Source organism: Cynocephalus volans, chromosome 3 (genome assembly GCF_027409185.1).
Source record: "Cynocephalus volans isolate mCynVol1 chromosome 3, mCynVol1.pri, whole genome shotgun sequence".
Lineage (NCBI taxonomy): Eukaryota > Metazoa > Chordata > Mammalia > Dermoptera > Cynocephalidae > Cynocephalus > Cynocephalus volans.
In genome coordinates, this window is record NC_084462.1 from 62,694,799 (window position 1) to 62,718,817 (window position 24,019).

The following is a 24,019-nucleotide window of genomic DNA, read 5'->3' on the forward strand; positions in this document are numbered from 1 at the left end:
GCATTAAGCTAAGCTCGGAGCCCTGTGTGAGGTAAAGCACAGTCTCACCAGCCGTGCTTCAAGGCACTGACCTGTAGGTCTCTGGTGGGAGGTGGGGACCTCCCTCAGAGCCCCTCCTACAGAGGTTCTGGCCTGCAGGGGCTCTTGGGAGCTGGCTACTAGCCATCTCTTTTCTTCTAGTCCTGACAGGACACCCTGTCCCGCTCCTCAACGAGGAAGAGGAGGCTGTGCCTCATTTGCTGTATTAGGGTGTTCAGAGCAGGCCCTGGCATTTCGTAAGCGCTCTATAAATTAAATGATGCCCCATGGAGAGATGTGGCCCCCTCATTTTTTATCACAAATGGTTCTTGTGGTGCCCCCATAAGAACCTGCAGTAAAAAAGGGCCTGAGCTTGAGTCCCTCTACTGTCTGCCACTTGCAAGGGATGGGACTTGGGGTAAACCACACTTTGCCTCTCTGGCTTGGTTCCCTTGCCTAGGAGATGGGGTATAAGATCCGTCTCCCAGGCTGCTGTGGTGTATATGGATGCTCAGCCAGTCAGTGCTCCACGAACAGTATCTACACAGTTATTATTTCGAGGCTGAGGTGCCACCTCCTGTGACCCTCCTATGCACCCTGGGTCTGTTTCCTCATATGTGAAATGCGGAGAGGGTAGGTGTCAGATGACTTTTTGAGCCCCTCCAAGCTCTAAAAGTTCCCAAAGTTTTAAAAAGAACCCTTTTCTTTCTTCTCTTGCAAGTCAAGACTTTCACAATATAACAATTATATAATATAAACACTTATATGGTGTTGCTATGGGTTAAATTGTGTTCCCCCCAAAAAAGATATGCCAAAGTTCTAACCCACAGTACCACAGAATGTGACCTTACTTAGAGATGGGGTCTTTCTTTTTTTTTTTTTTGTCTTTTTTGTGACTGGTAAGGGGATTGCAACCCTTGGCTTGGTGTCGTCCGCACCGCGCTCAGCCAGTGAGCGCACCGACCCGCGGCGGGAGCGCCGCTGTGTACCCAAGCGCCGCACTCTCCCGAGTGCGCCACGGGGCCGGCCGAAATGGGGTCTTTCTAGAGGTAATCAAGTTAACATGAGATCATCAGGGTGGGCCCTAATCCAATATGACAAGTGTCCTGATAAAAAGGGGAAATTTGGGCACAGAGGGAAGATGACATGAAGACACGCAGTGAGAACACCTTGTGACAATTAAGGCAGAGATAGGGTGATGCATCTACAAGGCAAGGAACATAGAGGTGGCCAGCAAACCACCAGAATCCACCCAGTTTGTGGTACTTTGTTACAGCAGCCTTGGCAAACTAATACAGATGCTAACAAGAGCCAGGTGCTGGTCTAAGAATTAATCCTCGGCTCACCCCTACTCCCCACTTAGACTTTAGCGCTAAAGGTGTCACCTACATGCACACAACCCTTCCACCTGCAGAGGACCCCAGCCCTCACAGCTCTCGAAGGGAAAGTCACAGGAGGCAGTGGGCTGGCCAGGAGTCCTACCCAAGGCCCTATCATCTGCTTCTTGGGTGACCTGGGGCACATCCTTTGAGCTATCTGGGTCTCAATGTCCTGACCTGTCAAATGGGTGGATAACCATTGCCCTGCCTTGCCCAGAGTGTGTGTAAGGGGTGGGTGGGTAGCTGCTGAGGATGAGGGAGACTCTGGATGGGAGGGTGGAAGAGTCCTCTGTAAGCCAGAGTGGAGGTTCGTGAGGACACCCAGCCTTTGACCCCATGCCCATTGCCCCTTTCCCCCAAACCTTCAGGATCTTTTCCAGCTGCTTCTGCGTGTCTACCACGATGACGTTGGCACGGCAGTCATGGGCGATGTACTGGCAAGCCTCAGGGGAGCTGGTCGTGTAGATGCCCGTGACGATGCCACTGTAGGAGACCCGAGAGGATTTGTGTCTGGGCAGGTGCACAGGGCCACTCCCTCGCCCCGCCCCACAACCCATATCCCCCAGCCCCAGAGTTCCATGACCCCAACAGGCAGGGTTGCCATGCCATCTCAGCCCAAGAAGGCACCAGGGCACAGAGGGCATGTTGGAGAGCAAGTAGGGGGCCCCCTAAAAAGAGGTAATGACCTCTCTGTCCATCTCCAACCCACTGGAGACCCCATCCCTACCCCAGCCACTCACCCTGCAAATACTGTGCCCACTGCTGAGAAGAACCACTCCGGGGAGTTGAAGCCAAGGATGGCCACGCTGTGGGCCCGCTCCAGGCCGAGCTCCAGGCCAAAGACAGAAAGACCAGGTCAGCCAAGCAGGGATGGGACCTCTCCCTCCCCCAGGCCTACCACCCAGACTCAGGGGACCCTGCAGGCCCATCTCAGCAACTGCTGCTCCAGGGTCAACCCAGTCAGAGAATTCTCTGGGGCATCAGTCACTCAGTAGCCCTTGCTGCTCCCGGCTCCTAGACTAGCACACCAGGCTTCCCAGCCCACCTTGAATGTGATAACAAATGAAAAGCTCGTGTCAAGTGCCTGGTACATGGTAAAGGCTCAGTAAGTATAAAATTCTCAGTACAGGGCCCGGCACATAGCATTAGCTCAATAAATGGTGGTGGTTTGTACAGTTATTATTTCTAAGGGCCTTGTCTGGTGGGCAGGCGGGGAGGAGGCCTGTGAGGGCCTGGAGCAGGAAGAAAGGCCTGGGGAAGGGAAAGACCACGCCTCAAGGGGCCCCCTCACCTTCATGAAGCCCTTGGCAGCTTTGCGGGCAAGCAGGTAGTACTGGAAGTAGGAGATGTGCTCCCACTTGTCCTGGCGCTTGAAGCCCAGGGCGCTGAGGTCCCCATACTTGTCCAGAGCATTGTAGAACATCTGATGTACAGTGCAGGGAAGGTGTGGGCAGCTGGGGTCTATGCGCAGACGGACCCGTCCATCAGCCCGAGTCGTCCACAGCTCCTTCTCTGGAGGGGGGGGGGGAGACCACAGCTTGGATTGTGCCACCCTGGGGTTGTCCCCAGGAGACCCCAGTCCTACCCCAGGCAGAGCTCCCAGCACTGCTGATGCTAGCAAGCCAGGGCCTGGGGTAGGCTGGGAGGCTGCCTGGAGGAGGACGTGTGACTCAGCCTTTAAGGATGAGCATAGCTTAGGGATGCAGCAAGCAAGAGGAGAGGAAATAGCTGGACAGGAGGAGGAGATGCTAGAGACACTGAGGCCGCTAGACCTTTGATCCAAGCTGGATTTTGCCTCCTGAGGATGGGCAGTCAGGAGCGGACTTGGGCTGCCTCAGAACATTAGGACTGTCAGCTCTCCAGCTGCCTTCAGGGTTTCCACCCTTCCCCTTCCTCCTGTAAATGGGCTGGGGACAGACCCAATTGGACAGAAGGTCAAAGCATCAAAAAGAGTGACCCTCCTGAGGATCTGGAGGAGATTGAAAACCCCCAATTTCTGATCTCCAGCTTGAAAAATCTGGTTTGCTCAGGTGGTTAGAGTGCAGCCTTACAACACCAAGATCACGGTTTTGGATCCTCAGGCCAGCCAGCTGCCAAAAAAAAAAAAAAAAAAAAGAAGAAGAAGAAGAAGAAGAAAAGTTTCTCAGTCCCAGAAGATAACAACAGCCTTTGTTCATCCTCCCTCACATGGGGTATTGCTCAGTCTTCACAGCACAGGTTCCGACAGCCCCTCTCAGTCAGGCAGCTGCAGCTCAGACAGGTTCAGTCATTTTCCCAAGGTCACACATCAGGGAAGTGGCAGAGTCAGGATTTGAACTCCAGTGTGCCTGATGCCACAGCTTGCATTTGGGACACTGTCAGGGGCACCAGCCAGCCTTTAAGGGTCAGGCAGCTTACTCTGTGTGGTGGGTGGGGACAGAGACTTACCACTTAGAATGCGAGACTTTGGCAAGCCACTTAACCACTGAGTCTGCTTCCTCAGGGGAAAGGTGAGGATTCTGTCCTTAGGGTGAATGCGAGGATAGACAGAAATGGGGTAGATGAAAGAGCCTTGGCATGTTAGTGCTCAGTAAATGCACGCTTTCCTTCTTCCTCACTTTTCCAAGTTCTCCAAATTGTTTGCAAAGGAAGCTTGGACAAGTGGTCTGGACACTTTGGGCACTGTGGAGCCTCCTTCCCCTGGGGCAAGCGTGGTCACTCTAAGAAGATGACTGAGGGAGTGAGGATGGTCCTGCATGACTGGGCAGCACTGACACCAGCTAGTCAGGCCCACCTTGTTGGTTGTTCTTCTTGGAGGTGGCACCAACAAGGTGCCCTGTCACCAGTCCTTCCAGAGGTGGACAGACAGATTGGATGACCTTGTCCCTCCCCTCTGACACTCTTAGGTTGCAGAAAGAGGTACAGATCCTGAGGCTGCGACAGGACTGTCCTTGTCCTGTGGAGGGCTCAGAGTGGGGGACCATGGGACATATCCAGACCCACACAGGAGAAGGGAATATATGAAGCAGGGGCCATGGCAGCCTGCAGGAAATGCAGGTTGGGGAAGGGGACAGGCCAAGATCATGCTGGCTGGCATCCACTCACCCTTCCCAAGACGGAAGCCCCTGTAAGTGGCCACTGCCAGAGCCCTGTGCCCTTGGGTAGAAGCATGAGCCAAGGGCCGCTGAGCCCCCTCCAGTCTCTCTTCAGGCTTCTCCAACCCTTCCCCCATGTCTCGGGACCCCAGCCTGGCAGACCCAATGATCAGCCTCTTCAGAGTCTCCAGTCCTGCATTTTGCCAAAGTCCATTCATGGAGCAGAAAGGTGGAAAGAGGACAGGCTGAGGAGTCTGGTAAACCTGGGATTGAAACTGTGATCCTGCCACTCCCTGCTGTGTGACCGTGACAAGTCATGCTCCTCTCAGCTGCATCTAATCATCTGAAAGTGTGAGGGGCTGGTGAGGAAGTGGAGAAGCCGGGGCCCTCACACAGTGCTAGTGGGAAGCTAAGATGGGACAGCTATGCAGGAAAACAGTTTAGCAGTTTCTTAAAGAGTTAAACAGGACCATTTGACCCAGCAATTCCACTCTTAGATATCTACCCAAGAGAAATGAAAACACACATCTCTATGAGCACTTTAATGTGGATGTTGATAGCAGCATTATTTATAATAGCCAGTGAATGGAAACAACCCAAATGTCTATAGACTGGTGAATGAAAAACTAAATGTGCTATATCCATACAATGGTACTAGCCTGTACTAGTCAGCCTTAACAAGGTACTGATACAGGCTGCAACATGGATACAATCAAAAAGGTGTTCAGTGAAAGAAGCCGGGTGCAAAAATACCACATATTGTATTATTCCATTTATATGAAATGTCCAGAAAAGGCAGAAAAGATAGAAAGCAGATTAGTGGTTGCCTGGGGCTGAGGGTGGGAGTGGTGAGTGACTACAAAACAGGCACAAGGGATCTTGTGGGGGTAATAGAAGTGTTCTAAAATTGGATTGTGCTGATGTTTGTGCAACTCTGTAAATTTGCTAAAAATCACAACAAAAAAAGAAAATACAGGCTAATATTCCTGATGAACATAGATGCAAAAAACCTCAACAAAATACTAGCAAACCAGATTCAACAGCTACTAAAAAGATCACTCACTATGATCAAGTGGTATTCATTGCAGGGATGCAAGGATGGTTTAACACACACCGATCAATAAATGTAATACACTACATTCACAGAAAGAAATAGACACAGAAAAGGCATATGACAAAATCCAATATTTCTTTAGGATAAAAACTCTCAACAAATTAGGTATAGAAGGTACACACCTCAATACAAAAAGGCCATATGTGACAAACCACAGCTAAAAAGATACTAAATGGGGAAAAGTTAAATGCCTTTCCTCCAAGATCTGGACAAGACAAGGTTGCCCACTTTCACCAGTACTGTTCAACATAGTGCTGGAAGTCCTAGCCAGAGCAATTAGGCAAGAGAAAGAAATAAACAGCATCCTTTAAAGGAGGAAGTCGAATTGTCTCTGTTTGCAGATGACATGCTCTTACATATAGAAAATTCTAAAAACTCCACAAGAAACTATTAGAAATAATAAATGAATTCAGTAAAGTTGCAGGATACAAAATCAACATACAAAAATCAGTAGCATTTCTGTATGACAATGTGAACTATCTGAAAAAGAAATCAAGAAAACTATCCCATTTACAATAGCTACAAAAAAAGAAGAAAAAAAAAGATACCTAGGAATAAATTTAACCAATGAGGTGAAGGATCTTGACACTGAAAATTATAAAACGTTGATGAAAGAAATTGAGGAGGACACAAATAAATAGAAAGATATCCTGTGTTCATGGATTAGAAGAATTAATATGCGGGTACTTCAAAAAGTTCATGGAAAAATAAAATTAAAAGATAACATGAATCTTTCCATGAACTTTTTGAAGTACCCTAGTATTGTTAAAATGCCCATACTAACCAAAGTCATCTACAGATTCAATGCACTCACTATCAAAACACCAATGAAATTCTTCACAGAAATAGAACAACAATCCTAAAACTTATATGGAACCACAAAAGACCTCACATAGCCAAAGCAATTTGAGAAAACCAACAAAAAACCCCCCACCAAACCAAAGCTGGAAGCAGCATACTACCTGACTTCAAAATATACTACAAAGAAGGCTATAGTAACCAAAAACAGCATGGTTTTGGCATAAAAACAGACACATAAACCAATAGAACAGAATGGAGAGCTCAGTAATAAATCCATGCATCTACAGCTGACTGATTTTCAATAGAGGTGCCAAAAATACTCATTGGGGAAAGGACAGTCTTGTCAATAAATTTAATATCCACATGCAGAAAAATGAAACTGGACTCCCATCTTTCACCAGATACAAAAAATCAACTCAAAATGTATTAAGGACTTAAATGTAAGACCTGAAACTGTGAAACTTTAGAAGAAAACATAGCAGAAACAGTTTATGACATTGGCCTGAGCAAGGATTTTTTTGGATGAGACCTCAAAAGCACAGGCAACAAAAGCAAAAATGGACAAGTGGGATTACGTCAAACCAAAAAGCTTCTGCACAACAAAGGAAACAATCAGCAGAGTGAAGAAACAACCTACAGGGTGAGAGAATATACTTGCAAACTATACATCAGACGAGAGGCTAATATCCAGAATATATAAGTACAAGGAACTCAAACAACTCAGTAGCAAAACAACCCACAAATAACCTGATTTTAAAAATGGGCAAAAGATCTTAATAGACATTTCTCAAAAGAAGACATACAAATGGGCAACAGGTGTATGAAAAAATGCTCAACATCACTAATTATCAGGGAATGCAAATCAAAACCACATTGAGATATCACCTCATACCTATTAGGATGGCTATTACCAGAAAGACAAAAGGTAAGTGGTGGTGAGGATGTGGAGAAAAGGGGGCACTTGCACACTGTTGGTGGAAGTGTAAACTAGTGCAGCCATTACAGAAAACAGTATAGAGTTTACTCAAAACACTAAAAATAGAACTGCCATATGATCCAGCAATCCCACTACTAGGTATATATCCAAAGGAAATGAAATCAGTATGTCAAAATGCTATCTGCACTTCCACGTTTATTATAGCACTATTTACGATAGCTGAGATATGGAATTAACCTAAGTGTCCAACGACACTTAGGTTGACTCCATAAATAGATAAAGAAATGTGGTATATATACACAAAGGAATACTATTTAGCCATAAAAAAGAATAAAATCCCATTATTTGTGACAACATGGCTGAGCCCGGAGGACACTATGGTAAGAGAAATAAGGCAGACACAGAAACACAAATACCACATGTTCCCACTCATATGTGGAATCTAAAAAAGTTGATCACATAGAAGTAGTGAATAGAACAGTGTTACCAGAGACTGGGGAGAAGAAAGGGTTGATGGGGAGAGGTTGGTCAACGGGTACAAAGTTACAATTAGAAAGGAAGAGTAGGGCCGGCCCGTGGCTCACTCGGGAGAGTGTGGTGCTGATAACACCAAGGCCCCGGGTTCGGATCCCATATAGGGATGGCTGGTTCGCTCACTGGCTGAGCGTGGTGCTGACAACACCAAATCAAGGGTTAAGATCCCCTTACCGGTCATCTTTTTTAAAAAAAAGAAAAGAAAGGAAGAGTAAGTTCTGGTGTCCTATTGCACAGCAGTGTGACTATAGTCAACATTAAGGTATTGTATGTCTCAAAACAGCTAGAAGAGAGGATTTTGAATGTTCTCACCACAAAGAAATGATAATCGTTTGAGGTGATGGATATGCTAATTACCCTGATTTGATCATTACACAGTGTACACATGTATCAAAACATCATATTGTACCCCATAAATATGTACAATTATTATGTATCAATTAGAAATAAAGATAATTAAAAATTTGCTAAAAATCATTGAATCGTGCACTTAAAATGGGTAAATTTGATGGCATGTAAATTATATCTCAATAAACTGCTTTAAAAAAAGGAAGGAAGAACATTGACCTCCCAAACTGGTACAAGGATCTTGTGAGATGGCCCCCATAGCATGCCCGGAGCCTGGTATGGAGTTACTGCCCAGTAGCTGCTAGTCCTCTTTCCTCCCTGGGCACAGATTCCTCCCAGTGACTCGACCAGAAAAGCTGTCTTTCTCCTGTGGGCACTTGTGGAGGCTTCTGGTCCACTGTATTCACCTGTTCTCTCAGGTTGTGGAGAAGAGCAGAGGTTAAGTCTGTGATCTGTTGCTAAGCCTTCCCTCAAGTCCAAAGTTTTAACTTGAACATTTATAATCTCGTTTTTAATGACAAAAACATGCATACTTGTTCTAAGAAATATGAAACCATTTAGAAATCTATGATATAAAAAGTGATAGACCCTCCTTATATAAATATACATATAAGGAGTTAGGTTTTATTTCGTTGTTGTCGCAGTTGCTTTTTATAAAGAAAAAGGTGGGGGTCACGTTATTAGTGTTTTAATCGAAGGTAGCAAGCCCCAAATGCCCATGAGGCCATGGGGGTGATAATAAGCTTCCTAATAAATAATGATTAATAATAAATAATAAATGAATGAAGTGTCCTGGGTTTTGCAAATGAAACCCACAGACACAGTCTTCATTTCCACAAAGAAATAGGCTCCATCTCATTTTCCCTGAAACATACCTTTTGTTTCTCTGCTTTTGATAGAGACAGGGAACAGTACAGTATTTCTCTATTAAAAGAAAAGCTACAAAATTCAAGAGATCTATTGTACCACATGGTGACTATTGTTAATAACAATGTATTGTATTCTTGAAAATGACTGAGAGTAGATTTTGTGCTCTCACCACAAAATAATAAGTTGTCAAGTCTTGCATATGTTAATTAGCTCAATTTAGCCATTCCACAATGTATACATATTTCAAAACAACATGTTGTACATAATAAGTATATACAATTTTTGTCAATTGAATAAATAAATTTAAAAAAAAAAGAAAGAAAATCTACAGCACGAGGGCAATGATCATTGTACGGACCCCAGCCTCAGTGTCAGGGATGCAACGGGCAGTGCTGGGGACTGTGGAGCGGGAGAATACATGCTTCACCAGAAGGGGGCGGCCACTCCTTGGCTCTAGGATTTGGTGCCCAGTACCAATGGAGACCCAGAGTTACCAACAATCTGGGTGTTTATGTTTTTAAAGTTTTAAAATATTTTTAATTTAAATATTTAAAAAACTTTTATGTGAACCAAATCAAACATAGCCATTAGCCAAATCATCCATCTTTAACTTTAGAGATATTAATATGGATCTCTCATCGTGTGTGTATGTTTGCGTGGCTGTGTCACACTCTTGTGCTTGGCTGTATCATAATTTACTCAATCACTTCTCCATTGAAGGACACTCAGATGCTTCCAACTTTCAGCCCTTGTTCTAGGCTTTCCAAAGGATAGATTTTTAGAAGTGGGTTTACTGAATCAGAAGAAAAAACTGTATAAAATTTTGATGGATTAAATTTAGCAGAGTTAAAAAATTTTTTTTGATGGACGTTTTAGAGAGGGTTCTTCATCTAGTTTCTCCTCTCCCATTAACTACATTTTTCTGTCTTTTTCCTGTTGTTGTTTTTTGATTTCATGGTGCCTAAGCTTTTGTGTTAGGTCATCTCACATCCTTCTTGGAAGGAGGAAAGAAGGAATGGGAAGAGAAGGAAGCTTGGTTGGTTTGCAAATTCAGTCTCCTCTTAGCCTAGCTGTTTCAGGACAAGGATAAGAGCCCTGGCCCCTGGAGGACTCCATGTCCCTTGGGAAGGGCTACAAGTCTCAGCTAAGCCAGCAGGACCTATCTGAGCTCCTCCACCAGCCAAAAGAGAGGCCCCTGGTGGGAAAGAAGCCTAACCCGCCCCCTCCCCCAGACCCTGATGATTCTCTTCCCCATGAAGGAATTAAAATGGTCACTGCTCCTGTTTCCTGAGCACCTACAATGTGCCAGGTGGGCTGAGTATCCTTTTGTTTTATGCCCACACCTCGTATATTACCTCTTGGCTAGAGCTATGACACTCAGAGAAGCCAAGTAAGTGCTGGCGGAGCTGAGTGTTAGAACTGGGATACGAACCACACAATCTGATGCCAAATCCACACTGTTCTGTCAGGCATGTTGTCTCTCGCCTTTGGATTTCAAGGCAGGCCCTAGTACACATATCTCCTTTGGGAAAGGACCGTCATGCCTCATGCCTAAGTCCTGGGCTGGGACTCAGGCTGGGTGACCTCGGACAGGCATGACCTCCAGCCACCAACCCTTTCCCATGGTCCTAGGCCTCCCAGAGCAACCTTTCTAAACCCAGATCTGACTGCTCAAAAGGCTCCCATGACTCTCATTGACCACAGGGTGGCATCCACACCACGGCCTCTGAGCCAGGCCCTCTCCAAAGGGGCCCACCTACCTTTCCCAGCCTCAACTCTCACCCTTCCCTACAGCCAACCTGAACTGCTCCCAGTTCCCCTTTATTCCCCACCTCTGTGCCTTTGCCCGTGCTGTGACTCTGCCCAGAATGCCCTTCTTCCATCACACAGCCATACTCTACCACCCTTCAAGGCTTGCGTGCCACCTCCTCACTGAAGACTTCCATGCCCGAGTCTAACTGAGGGTTGAGTCATGGTTGGGGCTGCCTCTTGCACCAGACTGGAGGCTCTCAAAGGCAGGTTGCCTCCTCTGGGGGTCCTGACTGCCGGTAGCCTGGCCTGGACCAGAGGTCAGCGGCCTTTGGGGAAGAAGGAGTTAGCCTCTGTCCCATCCAGATTCCAGGAGGACTGGACTGAATAACTGTGTGGCTAGGGCACCCAGGCCTTCATCTCATTCCACATTGCTCTTGCCCCCCAGCATGGCCTGACAATGGGGCAGGATGCATTGTTACCCAAGTGCAGAGATGGGCCCACAGAGCAAGTGCCTGCACAAGCAGGACATGTCAGGCTGAACGCCCATCCTGCATCCGTGAGAGCCCCAGGCAGAGCCCAGTAAGGTTCTGTCCTACTCAGTGTCATTCTGGCCTGAGTCCACCACATCTCAGAGGCCTCTCAGCCTCTGATGCTAGCTGCCAAGCCTGTCCTCGGACTTGAGAGCTGAAGACAGAAAGACAGACGAATCTCCTAGCCTGGGGTGCCTAACCTCCCCACCCCTCATGTCCATGAGATCCCATCTCTGAGCCTTTGCTTACACTGTTCTGTCTTTCAACCTCCACCTCTGTCAGAGAAGGAGAAATCTCTGGACAACGAGTTAGAAGGCCTGGGCCTGGGTTTTAGCTGTCAGTGAGGTGTGCCAAATGCACAGCAGAGAAGTGAGAAGGGGTCCCTTGCCCTTAAAGCCTGAGCTTGGACATTGGCCCTGCTATCCTGACCACACGAATGAGACCAGAGCTCCCAGCCCTGGCCAGAGGCCCATGAGGTTGCTGTGCAGGAACGCCACCAGCAGGAGTGCTCCTCATAGGTGGTGACTGATACAATCAGAGCCTCTCTCTTGCAGAGGCTGGAAGTGACTTGCAGAGATCAGGATGGACATGCTAGATAATGGAGTGGTAGAAGTCCCAACTGAGTGAGTGAGTGGAGAGAAGCAGGCGGTAGCAGCAGGGTAGAGAGGAGCTGAGTTCGGGCAATGCTGGTTGTCACCTGAGTAGGGAACCGCAGAGGTTCATTTGTTCCCATTCCCCTGGTTCTTTCTATCCTTCTTTTCTTCCTTGACTGTCCTCACCATAACCCCCATCTTCTGAAGCCATCTGAACTCACCTACCCACCAATCTACCTCCCTGGGTTTCTCCTAAAAGGAAAGAACCTGCAGCAGCCAAGTGCCTTGCAATGTGGACCATAAACTGGTACAACTTTCCTGGGAGCCATTGGCAATATATATCCAAGGGCTCAAGAAAGGAGTAATCTTCAACCCAGCAATCACACTTTTAAGAAGTCACTCAGGGGAACAATCAGAGACACGTACAGCAAGAATGCAGAGATGGGTATCTCTATGGCGCTGTTTCTATTAGCAAATTCACCAGAAACAACCCAAATGTTCAATAGGGGACTGGTTAAATTCATTATGGTAGAGCCACATCATGGATTCCCATACAGCCATTAAAGTATTAAAGTATTAAGGGAGTATTTAATGACATGAGGATATATTCACAGCATAACATCAAGTGAAAAAAGGAGTAAATAAAAGTGCATATAAAAATGCATAGACTGAAAAGATCTGTAGCAACACCTTATTGTTACAGGGCTTAGCACATTGTGGGTGCTCAAGACACCTCTGTTTTTTCTAACTAGATTCTGAGTTTCTGGTGCAAGCATTGGACTTGCAATAAGTGTTTGCCAAAAGAATAAATAAAATTAAGCATGCGATGCCTCCAGCTTTATCAGGAATACAGACTGAGACCTCAGCCAGATGGGTCATCCTTGAGAAGTGGGGGAAGGGAGTTCCCACACATGGTATACAGAGGGAAATGGTGCTTTTACGGATGAGGAAACTGGGTCCCAGAGGGGGCACGGATGGCCAGGGTCACTGCAAGTTAGGGGCAGAGTTGTAACAAGACCTCAGGGGTACCCCCGAGTGGCCTGACTCTCTGCCATATGGTGGGCTGCTCAGAACCAAGAAGGAGGAAGGGATGATGGGTGGGCCCAGGTCTGCTGTGGGCACCTCTCAGCCAGCCTCTCTGGGGGTGTCCCCTGGGGGTAGGAGAGACTTAAGGAACCAGGATGAGTGGCAAATCCTTAAAGCTGTCCCCATCCCCTCACATCAGAATTCAACAGGGACACAATCATCAGTTCTGTCCCATGCAGACTAAGATCACTGCTGCAACAGCCAAGAACAGCCATGACCCAGTCTAACTCCCCATCTCCCAGCAAGGCACCCAAGATACCAACCGGAGCTGCCTCCAAAAAGCAACCTATGACTAGATCTGCAGGGCCACAGAGAACCCGGCTAGCCAGCAGTCTACAGCCAACAGCCAATGGCCCCGGCACACAGTCCAGCCCGGACGCCCGCCCACTAAGAGTCACGTTGGCTGAGCTGAGGGTGGGCCTTCCTAAGGCTCAGCTTGTCCTTTCTGCCACCTCTCCCTCCCCCACCCCATTTTACCACTTGTCTTGGCCTGACCCTGGCCTGCGTCTTATCAATCCCCTCATTATGCTGGGGGCGCCTGGGCAGGCGGGGAGCTGTGTTCTCTGGAGTTCTGGAATAAAGGCCTTTGAACAGTAGAGGAAGTCACTCAGTTAACTGGGAAGAAAAAAACCCAAGAGCAGAGAGGGGGAGGCCTGGGGTGTTTTCTGTGTTCTGTGGGAATCGCCAAAGGAAAGAAGCTTATTGTGCAGATGGAGGTGTACGCTGGTCCTGAGCGAAAGGTGGTTCTCAGGCCGGGGATAGGTCTCTTTCTGAGAATGATCCTCAGGGCACTGGACCCTGCAGCCCTCCAAAGGCCAGTCAGGGACCAGCCCCAGGAGGGCACCTCTCTCTACACAGGGACCTTGTGCTGAGGGTCAGCCCATGCCAGGAACTCTTGGGGATACACAAGAAGAAGAGGTCACACCGGCCTCAGGACATTACAAGAGATAAGGACAAGGCCTAGGACAGAACAGTCTGTCAGGACCTTGGCACAGTGCTGCAGAATGTACCATGCTGGCCAAAAGGTGGGTGATTGTGGCACCTCTGTGCCTGAGGGGAGAGGACCCCTGCAGCTGCCTGCCACTCCCCAGACTTATCACCAGAGGGTCAAGAACTCTGAGTTCTGGCTGCTACATTAGAGTGACCCTGGCCAGGCCCCTGCCCCCCCCGGGCCTCAGTTTCCCCATCTGAAAGACAATTGGGATGGACAAGATGAGCTCCTCCAGGGTCATTGCTTTAGCTTTTGTGTCCTGTCCCAGGCCTGGACCATGGGGATGAGAGAGCCAAGATGGGGGCAGGAGACACACAGGAGCCCCTGGACTGTGTCTCCCCCCAGCTGCACAGGAGCGACGGCTGGGAAAGGAGCCCGGGAGGAGGACACCAAGCAGTGTCTGAAGAAAGTCCAGGCATGGGCTGGGTGGCTGCTTTGACCCCTGAGAAAAAGGTTTCTACAAGGACTCCCAGAGGCTCCCCTTTTTTCAACTGGCAGGCCCAGGATTACCCCCTATTCCCACTTCACAGATGAGGAACCAGCTACGCTAATTTCCTCGGATACTTGGGAAGCCTTTTCTGGCCCTGCTCCACCCTCCACCAGAGGCTGAAGTGGAGGCCTTCTGCCTCCCGCTGTCCCTTGGGTCTCTCCCTAAGGATAAGGGTGGTATCCAGCCCCTAGCTAGTTCACAGCTCCAGCTCGATACACCGCCCATGCCCTTGGAACACCTAGGAAGGGTGGAATCAAAGGACAGTGGGAGGCCCAGTGAGTCCCTTGACCCACCAAGGCCTGCTGGGCTGGAGACCAAGCTGGGCTGAGCACCCCCAGGCTTCAGCTCAAAGCTCCCCAGTGGGGGCCGGCCCGTGGCTCACTTGGGAGAGCGTGGTGCTGACAACACCAAGTCAAGTGTTAAGATCCCCTTACTGGTCATCTTTTAAAAAAAAGAAAAAAGCTCCCCAGTGGGGGCGGGAGTCTCCTAGGGAGAGTGTGGGTGGGGAGCCGGCCACGCTGTCCCCTCCAGCTGCTCTCCCACCCTTCTCCAGCTGGGGTTCACATTCGACCTAGAAAGTGTCTCCAGGGCCCAGCACAAGGCTGCCTTTGTGTGGAGGTCAGATTCCAGTAGCTGTATGTCCTGACGGGGTGAGGTTACTCCCTGAAACTATAGCCATCTGGGCACTTGGATCCCAGCCAGGGGATCGGAGCTTAGGACCCTCAAGCTTCCTGGAAACTCACGGAGATCAGGAACCTCCAAGGGCTCCAGGGTGAACGCTGATTCCTGCAGGTGAGACTCCAAGAGCTCCTCAAAGGAGCTGCCAGCTCAGCAGTTAGGTGAAGGGAAGGCAGGGCTGGCAGCCCTGGAGGGACCATGCTGGGCACCAAGCTGTCCACAGAGACAGCACAACCAGGTAAGAGCTCTACCTCTTACTAGCTGTTTGACTCAGAAAAATCACTAAACCTCTCTGAGATCCGTTTCCTCTATCCACTGGGAATGACAGAGGTGCCTTCCCCACTGCTGCTGTGAAGATAGAGATGAAAGAATACAAGAAAGTCCCTTAGCACAGGGCCTGGCACACGGTAATGTTCAATAAAAGTTCGCTCTTCCTTAAGGGGGCAACTGTGGGGGAAAGGAAGACTATAAATTCTCTCATAATCCCACAAATTCCCCTCCTCAACAGATTTTGATATGGATAGCTGCCTTTTCTCAGTCTTATGAAAAGTGCTTTGTGAAAGAAAGCTTCAAGACTCCTGCCAACCTGTGCCCACCCTAGTCCTCTCCCTAATACAGAGTCCAGCCTGGGGCTCCCTGAACTTCTGGGGAGTCAATAAAATAAAGGATCCCAAGCCCCGGCTTGAGGCCTGGCACACAGACAGTACTCATCACAGCTCCAACGCACAGCCTCTCCTCCACCCCCAGGGACACTGGGGGCTGCATGAGAGGGGACTAGTTAGGCTATGGCCCACATTCCAGGCCTGGGGACCCAATGAGGCCTATGTGGCACTGCCTTGGACAGCACTTGGGGTCCCTTGGGGACCTCTGCGCTGGGTACCTGCTGACAGCCATAGTGCCAAGATGCCCCTTAGCTCCTCCCAAACTGTTCCTTCCTCCTTACCACAGTCCTAGATGCTGAACTCCCAAGGGCAGACCACTTAGCCCAGACCCAGGCCCAGAGGGAACTTAAGGTTCTGAGGGCAGCTAGAGGTCTTCCTCATCCAGGAAGCCCACCCTGATTCCCTGGTTCCCAAACAGCAGGTCTTCCTTCCTAACCTATCTGTGCCCTCTACACAGGGCCTGTCTGCCCTCGGATTAGAGTTCTTTGAGGGCAGAAAGAGCGCTGTCCATGTCAGTATCTCACAGCCCAGCACACAGAATGGAGGGTCCCAGTGTGCATCCATCCTGGCTGACCCTGCCAGCTCCCCAAAGTCCTGATAAAATAGATCATGATGGCCTCGCCATCTACCCTGCAGTCGCCTACCCCGTCCCCACCCCTCCATGAAATCCACCACCCTCCCGCAGCCCCCTACCTGGCCTCTGGCTGCTTGGATGGCCCTACACCATCTCCCTCTGATGGCACCTTCTCTGGGATTCCCTACCCTGCTTTTTAAAAACATGCCCATTCCATGCTGTAGGGCTGCCAGATGACAGCCATTCAGATTGAGCCATTGGGCTGGGACTACTTAGTCCTCCCTGGGGAGACCAGATGCTTTTCTGAGGCTCTAGGACACACCGAGCTTCCCCTACATTGGCTCCTTTCCTGCCTGTTGTGGATTGATGTTTCCCCCAGACTTGGTCCCCACTGTGAAAGTGTTAAGAGGATGGGGCCTTGAAGAGGTGATTAGATTGTAGGACCACACCTTAGTGAATGGATTAATAATCATGGTCATGGATGTGGTTCTGAGGGCTTTAAAAGAAGAGCACGTGAGAGGTTAATCTCTCTCTGCTCTGCCATTTTCTGCCATATGAGACCCCTGGATCACTGTCACCACCACCAAGGCCTTCACCAAATGTGTTCCCTGGACTTTGGACTTCCCAGCCTCCAAAACTGTAAGTGATAAATTTCATTTTCTTACAAATTACCCAGTTCCGTGTATTTTGTTAGAAGCAACAGAAATGTACTAATACACTGCTCCTCGAATTACAAGCACGCCAATGTCATCACCCACGCTCGGGACCTCCTGAGCTCTAGGGCTTCACTGTGTGCAAGCCCTTCGTGCTGTCACCTGCTTTCTGAGCACCCCAGAGAAGGGATTATAAAGTTGGAGCCATCTGAGCCTGAGTGAGCTGGTGGGACCTGACCAAGGCAGCCCAACAAGTCAGTGATGCCTGATGACACGGTGACATCTGTCACCATGCCTGCTGGGCCCATCTGTCACTGTGCCTGGCCTCCCTCCTTTGCCTTTCAACCATTCTCAGAAACCAGTCAGTCATCTCCTTGGCCCTGTTCCTTCTCCTTTATTTCTGAGGAGGGGCATGAAAGGTGATATCCACCTACCCCTCTCAGCAGATCCCGGCCGAGGCTACCCCGAGATACTCAGCCTGGGAGAGGGGCAGCCTGTCTGATGGCAGTAGTAAGCCCGGCCATGTGAGGGGATCGGCACTTGGTCTCCAAGAAGCCAGGCGGCCTGGGGAACAGAGTGCCCAGAGCCCTGGCCAAGCATCTCCCCTCACTATGCTTCTTTTGCCTCAGTTTCCTCCATGAAAACAGACATAGCAACCTTTGCCCTGCCCCTTGCCCTCTGGCCCATGACAATGCTGGTGCTGAGCAGAGGAATCCTTGCTCTATCCTTGTCCTCTGGCCCCCTCCTGGGTCCCAGGAAAGCCTGGGCCGGAGAAACTCTGAGGGAAGAGAACTCAACAAAGGCCTGATGCTCCTCTCCTTCCTCCTGTCCCCGGTTTTGGCCTCACACTCTGCTGGTTCAGGGACCCTTGGGACCAGTGCTCCCTCTAGCCCTTTCCTACCCTGCTGGTCCCACTTTAAACACTGCCACCCACTCCCCCAAACCCATAAGCCCTGTCTAACCATGAGGAAAACACAGGCATACCATTCTACAGAATGCACAGCCAGTTCAACACTACTGCCCAGTGGTCAGCTCGCCTTCCCCTGGCCCCCCTCCGCAGCTCCCACCCAAGTGCCCAAGGAAGCAGGGTGGCCGTGGGGATCTTGGACTGTTTACTGTGGAGAGGAGCCTGCGGCTGGGAAAATTCACAACCTGGAAGACCAGCAATGTGGGGGCAGGTCTCAGTCCCCAAAAGGTGATCAGGCCAATGACAACAGTGCACAATCCCAAGGACAGCACAGATCGTGGGCAGCAGTGACTGTGTCCTTTTAAAAAAAGCTTCTGTTATTGCTACAATGTTGTTGTGCAGCTAATAAAAATGAAAGACTGTGTTATTATTATTAGTGTTTTGATGACGCTTCAGAATAACTGATAATTTTGCCTCCCTTAAGGCACAATTATCTGAAGGTAAAGGTCATTAACAAAGCATGTGACTTTTCAAGCCTCTAAAACAAACCCTGCTAACCCCCACCTATCTGCCTGACTTTTGCCCCAGTTAACAAGGCCAAAAATCCCAAGCTGTTGCTTATCTGGGCTTCCTCCTGCTCCTCAGCTCCCCTGAGCTGGAGATCCAAGTACCCAAGGCCCGGCTCAGATGAAGTGCTAGCTCTGGATTCTCTCCTTCCCAACCTTCTCGAGGAAGAAATCCACCTCCTTTCCTACCCCACTCCCTTCTATCCTGCCTGGCCCTGATGGTGGCCATGGTGACAACGAGGGAAGGGGCTTGGTGGGTTCCCTGGGAGCCTGGAGATCAGCAGGATTTCCATCTGCCCCTCTCCCCCCAAGTTCTGTGCTGTGGTTCTTTGCTGCCCCCTCCAGCATACCCAGCACAGCTCAGTTCCCCCTCCTGCCCACCCCACCCAGCAGACCCCAGCTGCCTCACCTGGAGAATCCACCTCCACCTGGGCATCCTTTGACTTCTCTGGGGCCAAGAGCTCGAGGGCATGGCTTAGGGACTCTTTGGAGAGCGTCTGCCCATCAGTCAGGGAGCTGGCAGGGGATGGGGGACAACACTTATTAGAGTGTGGTGGACTGGCCAGGGACTCTGGCCCAACACACATCTCAGTCCCATCCCCCCCCACACACACACAGGGTGACACTGGCATTTCTGTCTCCTTCAGACTCCTGAGGGCCATCCACAGAGGGAGCCCCAGTGGGGGTCTGGGGACACAACCTCAGTCATTGCAAGGCTAACTCGCCCCCACCCCAGCCCCTCCCTGCAGGTTCTAAGGGTTCAATAGAAAGAGAAATCAAGTCCTGCTGTGCTCTAATTTGCTGTGTGACTCTGGGCAAGTTCATGCCTCTCTCTGGGTCTCAGTGTACTTATCTGGAGAAGGGGTTTGGCATTGGAGGATTCTGAGTGCCACCCAGTAGAGTGTAGGCTTTCAGGGTTGAGAGGACCACCCCCCCCTCAGCCCCACGCCCAACAGTCCCCAACCATGCTTAGAAACTCAGAGTGGAGCTCTACAACATTCCTAGTACTCTCAGAGGTCCTAAGCGACTCCCAAATGAGGGCCTTCCCTCCTTGATGGTACCTGTGGGTGCACCCCATATCTCTCTACCCCATGGAGAGAACAGGCATGGAACCTGGAAGACCTGGGGCTCAGTCCATCTACCTTCATCCCTGGCCCAGATCCCCCTTGCCTCCCAGACCTAGTGACCCTGGATAACAGGTCTTCTCTTTTGGCCAGTGCAGCCCAGAGGTTACCGAGCTTTCATTATTATCTCAGCCTCACTACCCCTCAGCACTGTTCCTCCTCAGGGTTCACCTGGCCAGACCTAATCCTCCTGAGTGGATGAGCAGATAGATTTCAGTACACACCTCAGAACTGTGCAGGGCTGCAGGATTATACAACTTCAGGGACACATTTCATTGTCATCAGCTATGCAAACAGTGCCCAATGGAGTTGTGCAGTGTGCAACCCGTGCAGCTGCTCATGGCAGCCCTGAGGTAGGAGTCCTGTCTGTCTGTCAGGGTGGGGCTCGCTCCATCCCTGTCCAGTTCTCAGGCAGCTGGGCCAATTACCTGGCTCTCACACTCGGCCTTACTCCTTGTCGGTACTGCAGGTTCCGAATAAAACTAAGTTTGCGAACACACCCAGGCTCACCTGGCGGCAGTCTGCTTAAGAACCTGAGATAGGTTTTAAAGCAAAAGACATCAGAAGGTTATAAAGGGAAGGGGATGGGGAGAAGGGGGATGAGTGGGGGCGCTGAGCTGGCCCTCTTCTTGGGAACTTGGTGAGCAAGGCCTGGGCCACAGGACTGGAGCAGTCCTTCTGTTACTAATGGAGACCTGCTCCAGGGAGATTGCCGGAAAGTCTGAAAAGACGACAAAGCATGCTTCTGGGTGAGGCCTACTGTGCGGGCAGAGGAAACAGAGGTTTCTGAAAGCTGTGGAACTTGTCCTGCTAACTTTGGATCATCGGTTACAGCCACTACTCTCTTGGGTTGTGGGGTAGAAGCTGCCTCCCCTTTGGGACAAAGACATTGAAATGTTACCAAATGGCCCCTGAGCTCTAGGCTTGGGCAATAATGGGGAGAACGAGGGGACACACACGTGGCTAGGCTCTGAGTCCCACACTGTGATCGCTGAGGGACGGCTGTGAACTTGGTTACCATCCATGCTCTGTCTCAGCCTGAGCCCTCAAAAGACAGGGCAACAGCAGGGCCAACCTGGTGCTTGGAGCTGATCAGCCTTTGAAACCACCAGCTGGCCAGCCACCCCTAAATTAGCTGTCCTCGGCTGTAATCTCCCACCATCTTACCTGCTTCCTCACAAACAAGTCTGTTTTTAAATCCTCACCATCAAAAGGTATAAGCAGCATTTCCTCCACCTAATAAAATTTGTGTAAACTGGTTCTGGTTTTAAAATAGCTAAACAAAGACCAAATGAGAAGGCAGCCACCTAAGGAAGCCCAGGGCCAAGCACACTTGTGATTAGAGCCTTCTGTTTATGAGGGGATGAGGCTGCCGGAAGCACCTTCTCCCTGGGGGGCCTTTGCCCGGGTGTCCAGCACCCATTGCAGTAGCAGGTCTGTCGCACTCAGACACTGTTCTTGTCCAGCAACCCTGTTCTGTCCTTCGCCCTCCCTTCAGTGAGAGGGTGGACCCTGGCCCTCCACCAGTACTTGCTGTGACAGGGATGCCTCATTTATCCTTGCAGTGGCCCACAGAGGTTCCCTTTCAACTCCCTATGCCCTGTGCTTAAAGAATTTTGGGAGCTTGACAAAGAGAATGTCAAAAAGTGTTTCCAAATGAGTTAAGCTTGCTCTTTCCTTTGTTAGGTCCTTTGAGGCTTAGTGCTTTTAAGGGGATATTGTTTGAAATAGAATTTTGCTAGATCTCCCTTCAACTCTTTCCTGCTCATTCAGGGTTATAACAGTAACAGACTTCACCGGCAGGGCTTGTAACACAGAAGCGAGTCAAAATGCACCGTCGCCAGGGCCCTCTGCCTCTCCTCAGTGTGGCCACTGCCTTGCCCTTCGCTGTTGCTGTTGGCAATAGTTGTTTTTTAGTTTTTAATCATCTCCTACATTGCCAGTGGTCACTTCCTGCCATTGTCAGTGTGCCGGCTTCCAGCAGCTCATCTCCCCACTACTTCGTATTTTCTTTTTGTAGTAATATAGCCATGCTGATTAGAACAGCAGTTACATCAAAGGAGATGTTCCAAATGGACACTTTGTGTTTCCTCAAAGAAAAGCACCTGAGGTTTGGGCAGCAAGCCCTACTCTGTCTTGCATTGTGGGCTCTTCTGATTCTTGCTGCTATTCCAGGAAGGACAGGTGGCCAGTAAATGATTCCAACAGGTGAGGTGATACTACTATCACGGTGATCATAATGGGCCTGTCCAAGGTCACTCACATATTCCTGGGATCCTGGAAATTTATACTCCTCCTGGAATGCGGCACTCCAGAAGCTGGCAGAAGTCCCAGAGGCAGAAGTCACCCGGTGTAATAGAATGATGGGAATAGTGGGAGAACAGCCTGAGCAGGCTGACTTGCTTCTGTCTGTGTTTTGAATTCCCAGGAGGAAGAAAACTCTAGAAGGTGGCCGCCTTTCACCTTGATGAGGACAGGGACCTGTCCTCGCCCCGACTCACATAGCACACTATAAGCGTATCACCTTACTCTTCTTTCATGGCATGAATGACTCCTTTAGCACCCACCCAGAAGGGTGGGAGCGAGAAAACAAAGGGCACGCTGGGCCATGTGACATGAGGCGCGCGCGTGTGTGTGCGTGTGTGCGTGCCTATGTGCGTGTGTATGCAGAGGGGTCTGGGAGAGGCCGCTCTCGACTCTTGGTTGATTGATCGTCTCTTCTTACTCCTCCTGTCTTGCCAGAGGAGCTGATGGGAACCATTTGAAACAAAGCCTCCCAAGCCTCCTTCAGCTACTTCTTCGGGAAGCCTCCTGGATTTCCCCACACCTGTCATCCTTACAGCCCCTGGATTTGATCTTTGAAGGCCACACATGCCTTAGGAAGCTTCTTGAGAGCAGAAGTCACTCCCAATTCTGTTCTGTCCTCTGACCATGAGTGCTAGATGTTGGGGCTCAGTAAATGGTGGCGGGACCTAACCCTTCTTAAGTTGTCACCATGTGTGTGACACATAAACTGAGGAGAGCCCTCATTTTCCATGTGAATCCCTCATGGATGAGGATCCATTCCCTATTTATATCTGCTGCCTCTTCTTCCCATGTGGCCCTTGGCAGCCAGGCCACTGTTCTGTGTGCCGTAGGTGCTCAGTGAATGCGTTCTTGAAACAACATAGCACTGAGGTTCACCAGTCTGTCTGCCTGCCTGGGTTCACTAACCATGTGACTGTGGCTGAGTTACTGTCCCTCTCTGAGCCTTAGTTTTCTGCCTATATCCTGTGGTTATTGTGAGAAGATGATATACGAAGCTTAGCACATCATCAGTTCTCATCGTTACTACTGGTGGGCTCTCGTGGATCTTTGGGGAAGTAAGAAGATGAAGATTCTTTGGTGAGATTAGGGAGGTGACTGAATGGGGTGAAAAACCTCAAACTCAAGTCTTGGAGTCCAGGTGCTGTGCCAAGTGCTTTCCCTGGGAGATGGGATGGGGCCGGGAAGTGGGAGGAAGGTGGGATCATTGTTTCTTACACGATCCTCAGAGTGGAGCTGGCGGACCTGAGCAGATGCACCTCTGGCATGATAGCTCTGGGGCGGCTGCACCCCACAAGCTCACCCGGGAGAGAGCGAGAACCTCAGAGAACGTGTCACGGTGTCCCCCGGGAGAGCCGCAGCAGCCCCAGAGAGGCCCTGCTCCACCAGACCGCCCTGCAACAGAGACACGGCGTGAGTCACGGCCCTGCAGCCCGGCTGGGTGAGGAGGCTGTTGCCCTCCTTCCTGGGCATGACTCACCTGCTCCAGGGGCTGGGCACATGCCTGTGATTTACTGCCTCATAAGCCAACACACTTGGATCAGATGCAGAACAATACACACCTCACAGAAGGTGGCTGCCCTGGGGCTCTTGTCTCTCTATTCCCCAGAGCCAATCACTCACTAAAAACAGCAACTAAATCAAATTCCCAGGACTCCGGCTTTGCAAAGACTTGTGACCACCATCCACCACCCTCCCTGTTACTTGTCGTTCTCCCCTTTCTTTGCTCAGGGGGCAAAGGGAGAACAGTCTCCCAAAAGGCTGGAGAATATTCTCAGTGGAGGGTGTTGCCTAAATATTTCCCCATATCCTAAAACCCCAGACAGGGAGAAGAGCGGTGCCTCCTCCAATTCCCTTGGTCCTGGCCACACAGGCCATCCCTGTGCACAGGCTGCTGTTCCCATACCTACAGCAAAGTCCACCACACTGACTCCACACTGGCTCCCCATTACCCTGCAGGGCAGACCCCCCACCCTCTCCTTCTCTTAGTCTGCATGAATCTGGCAGCTCTCTCCTAATTCCCAGTTCCCGCCC

General features: G+C 50.0%; 1 protein-coding gene across 8 annotated transcripts in view; it reads right to left on the minus strand.

The window, feature by feature from the left end:
- ACSBG1 (acyl-CoA synthetase bubblegum family member 1) overlaps positions 1 to 24,019 on the minus strand; it is a 74,319-nt gene that overhangs the window by 16,676 nt on the left and 33,624 nt on the right. For all 8 annotated transcript variants that reach the window (XM_063091020.1, XM_063091022.1, XM_063091021.1 and 5 more), the window contains exons 4-7: positions 18,967 to 19,073; positions 2,689 to 2,909; positions 2,138 to 2,226; positions 1,760 to 1,880 (exon numbers count right to left, since the gene is read on the minus strand). In XM_063091020.1, the coding sequence (XP_062947090.1) occupies positions 1,760 to 1,880; positions 2,138 to 2,226; positions 2,689 to 2,909; positions 18,967 to 19,073 (538 nt within the window). The remainder of the gene's footprint in view (positions 1 to 1,759; positions 1,881 to 2,137; positions 2,227 to 2,688; positions 2,910 to 18,966; positions 19,074 to 24,019) is intronic.